Raw genomic sequence first — 3997 nt, 5'->3', positions numbered from 1 at the left:
TCCCCAACCGTTGTCACCGTGACACGTGCGTCGTGGCTGTAGGCGGCGGCGTCGTGGGCGATTTGGCCGGATACGTGGCCTCCACCTACATGCGCTTTTAAGGCTGGTGTGGGTAAAGCGACCCGTGATTGGCTGAGCTTGGTATCACCTTGTGTACCCGTCGGCGGGCGGGATCTGCTCTCTTGAGGCTTCGAAGGTGATTGATAGGTGTAGTCAAAACCGTTATGATGGGGCGCGAGATGTGTGGGGCAGTGCGGAAACTCTTCGCTCTGCACCCGAGTATATGATTTAGATCGAGTGCCCGATCGATCCTGATCGGCTCCGATTGAGCGGCCTGGGCTCAATCCAAGTCCGTGTGTTTGCCTAGCTGACTGCGTTCCCTCCCTATCCGGATGTCTTGCTGCTTCCGATAGCGGGATCTTCGTGGACGAGAGTCGATCGGACCGCCAGCCAAGCACCAAAGTCTGGATCGATCGAGGACTTGAACGCAACACGCAGGGAAAACTAGTGTAGGCAGATCTGGCCAACATATTACACCAGATCTTATGCTACGTTGCTAGTTCCGCTACATTTGTCTTCTACAACGCTTGCCAGGGCCGAAGTTTTTCCTGGGTTCGTATGTTTGACGGCCACGCGTGTTCTTCTAAGCAAAGTCGACTCGGATTGATGTTTACTCTATATCTGCCTACCGTCCATCCCGACCTGCATCCTACGTATTCCTATGCTATAACTCATCTGTCTACTAGCTCTCCCCATATTCCCACCGATCAACCGATCAGTGATCGGTCGGCGGACGATTCCTACTTAATTGTAGATCGCTATCAGGGTTCCTTGATCGCGACGATCGCCCGCTCGTCTGTCTTAATCGCCAATCCACAGAGTATTGTAATCCGGTGTGGTCGCTCCCAATAGATCGACCATCCATGCGGGTCGAATGTTGTAAACCCGCGGTCCTTGGGGACATCCCTCTGGTCAGGTTTAGTCCCCCCCCCCCCAGTATATGCTCCTTACTCCTTGGTCATCGATCACCTTCCGCCTCTCTCGTGGGCCCTGCCGTTGTCATTCTTGAACTTGTTTCCTCAGCCCATCGTCGTATCTAGTGCGAATCGTGTCTTCGCGATGCTGTTCCCCCATCGTCGAGCCATCTGCTCACCTTCATCGACTGACCAGCTTCTCCTTGATGTGTCCAACAGCTGACGTCCGCCACTCATGCTACAATTGGGCACCACAGTCTTCGATCACTCGTGTCCGACCTGATCTGGGCAGATCTTCCCGATCAGCAGCGTGGATTCCCAAAAATATTGCTTGCGCTGTACCACACCGGACACAATAATCGGTCGTTTGAGTGGTAGTGTGGAATAGTTACGCCCTGGGAACTCCGGTCGCCTTTGCGCGACTCGAATAGTATTTCCACGGAAGAAGCGTTGTGGCTGCTGGTCCAACTTGCTTTCACTGCTTGTCCCTCACAACGGCGTTGCGTGCCTTCACACAGTGAGTTCTTCCCGGCTGACCTGTCAACGGTTACTGGATCCCAGAGATATGAGCACCTGTCTTAGAAGAAGAAGCTCAAAATGATTGATCTCCAAAGAAATTGCCCGTGTGGGTCCGTGGGACCAAGGATCTCTCGCATCTTGAGCAGCATCGGTGTAGTAACTGGCTGCTCCCGCTCCACCCGACTGTTCGTGCGCTTGTATCCTTGAGCAATGAGCTCAAATTCTGGATCATGATAATCAAGCGTGGCGTTTTGATTTGTTGTGTCCTTCTGAGGCACAAAACCGGCAAATAGTCTAATCATTCGTACTTGCTGAGCCCTGGGCAACTTGCCAATCCACACGGGAAATCCAAAGTCGTTGCAGATCGCCTCTCAGAACCTGAAATTTCTGCTGTAGCAGTCGAAATTTCTTTGCGCCACCGATGCTCGTTTGAAATACTGAGTCTTCTCTTTTATTCGTTGTCGTCGTTATGCATCTGAATCATATTACCATAGTAAGCCTCTGTATGAACCTCGCAATTCGGTATCCACTACATGCTCCAACTGGCAGTGTGAGTCGAACAGTGCAGACGATGCTGATCCTGATCAGAGCGGACTGGCGCCGATAATCCTGTCCGGCTACTGGTAGGCAATTTATCTTGTCGATAATCCGGGTGATTCAGATACAGTCGCTGTGTATCACGACGTGCTGCCAGGCATCTGACCACACGCATGTAACTCCCGCGATAGCCATGGTAACGTTGATCCCAGCATCGAGCTATGTGCGAGCAACAACTGCTCACTGAGAGTCAGACTGGTTATCGTGGCGCTGTCTCGATGGGAGAACGCCAACCATATATCATTGATTCCGGGGTTGGGCTCGAGTAATCGCATGGGGTGTGTGTGGTGTAGCGGGATCAGCAAAATCTGCGAGATTGCTGGATCCGACTTTCCATCTGCAACCCAGGCACCGACCAACGGAGGGAGATCCCCGGTGATCCGTGATCTGTTAAGATTGTTTACCCTGTGTACCGGTTGGTAGGCAAGATCTTTTATCGTCTGGTAACTGCGGAGAGTGTCCACGACTTCATCTAATCCCCGTACCTCGCGAAGACACTCAAGCTTTACCACTTGAGTGTCTTCGTGGGACGCATGGATTGGGTGGAGTAGTAGAGGAAGATCTTCACTCTACGTCCGATATAGGTCTTAGATCACAGCGAGCACTTAGGTAATATATACAAATAAAATCTGTAAAAACAAAATTGCTTTTGTTTTAGAATCATTACGAACCATAAAGATTAAAACGCTATCAATATGGTCAAGATCTAAAACATAAAGCTAGTTATTTTACTATTTAAAAAAAGATACTATTATTCAGTTTCCACAATTTCAAAAAGTTCATTTTAATTCGAGAAAACAGTTTATGTTAACAAAATTGCGGTCACATTATGAATCCTCTTTACAAATATATAAGGTTAAAATTAGCAAGCTAACAAACTAGAATCTAAAAAGAAAAAGAATGTAAAAAAATCACAAGAAAACTTATCGGTCTCAATATATAATACATCAATTTAGACAAAATATATTATTAAACTTAAAATGTGATTGCCATATCAATTTTGAGGGATTTAGTATTTTTAAATATCTAAAGTGGCTCAAAAATTAAAAATAAGTAAATGAAATGATAGATGACTTCTTTACAAAAAAAGTTTAAACAATTCTATCGCTAAAAGTTATGTATTGTTCTACTCTTTCGTGACTCCTCGCAAGGATAATTCTGTTGCTATGCTCCTTAAGTTTGTGCTCCGACACCCAGAGCGACGTCCACCCTGAGCCAGATCTTCCTCTCCTCACTGTTGAGGACACGCGATTGACTCCTTCCGGCCTGTTCGCATTCCGACTAAGACGTACCAGGCCGTGCCGCTTCCGGGTAACATGCGCATCGCTTCGTCTCGGTGGAGTTGGTTTCTGGACCCATACAACCTTCTCCATCTTTGGTGCCAGTTACCGGCGTGTCCCCTGCTACCGACAACTTCTTTGCGATGCTGATTGAGCAGCACCGCACCTCCCAAGCTTCCACAGGTATTGGTAGAGAGAATGGCGAAATTGGCCGCGTTGATATGCAGTTAGCACCACGTGCCCAAGGCTCCAGGGAGTGTGTCCACTCCATACTATGCTGCACCGGTCCTAGACCGATCAGGGCAGCCTTCAGCTACCCGTGGTGACGCACGGGGTTCTCCCCCCCAGATTCACGCGGGGCTACCTGGTAGCGCATGGTTAAAACCAACGTGCACCTGGACGTGGTCGTTCATCTCGACGAAGAAGTTCCTATCCCCGTTCTCTCTCTCTCCCCCCCTCTATCGCTACCGTAGGCACACCAGTGTGAGTGCTCGCGTTCTCTATCCCAGTCACCTTCGGTTGTCCAACGATGGTCCCGGAGACGGTTTTCCTCTAGTGGGGTCCAACGCCAGCATTCTCAGTACTTTCTGAGAGGTTCTCGTTTTCGTCCATGAGTTTGACGCTCAT

General features: G+C 49.1%; 1 protein-coding gene across 1 annotated transcript; it reads right to left on the bottom strand.

Annotated features, from left to right (window-relative positions):
- Positions 1-1079: 1079 nt before the first annotated feature.
- Positions 1080-1211, bottom strand: PPTG_24190 (hypothetical protein; the record flags this gene model as incomplete). The annotated part of the gene is made up of 1 exon (XM_008915638.1): positions 1080-1211. The coding sequence occupies one exon, from the start codon at positions 1209-1211 to the stop codon at positions 1080-1082; it is 132 nt and encodes a 43-aa protein (XP_008913886.1).
- Between the last annotated feature and the right edge of the window lie 2786 nt (positions 1212-3997).

This window comes from Phytophthora parasitica, assembly GCF_000247585.1.
Source record: "Phytophthora parasitica INRA-310 unplaced genomic scaffold supercont2.73, whole genome shotgun sequence".
Lineage (NCBI taxonomy): Eukaryota > Oomycota > Peronosporomycetes > Peronosporales > Peronosporaceae > Phytophthora > Phytophthora nicotianae.
This window is presented reverse-complemented; position numbering and strand designations above follow the sequence as displayed.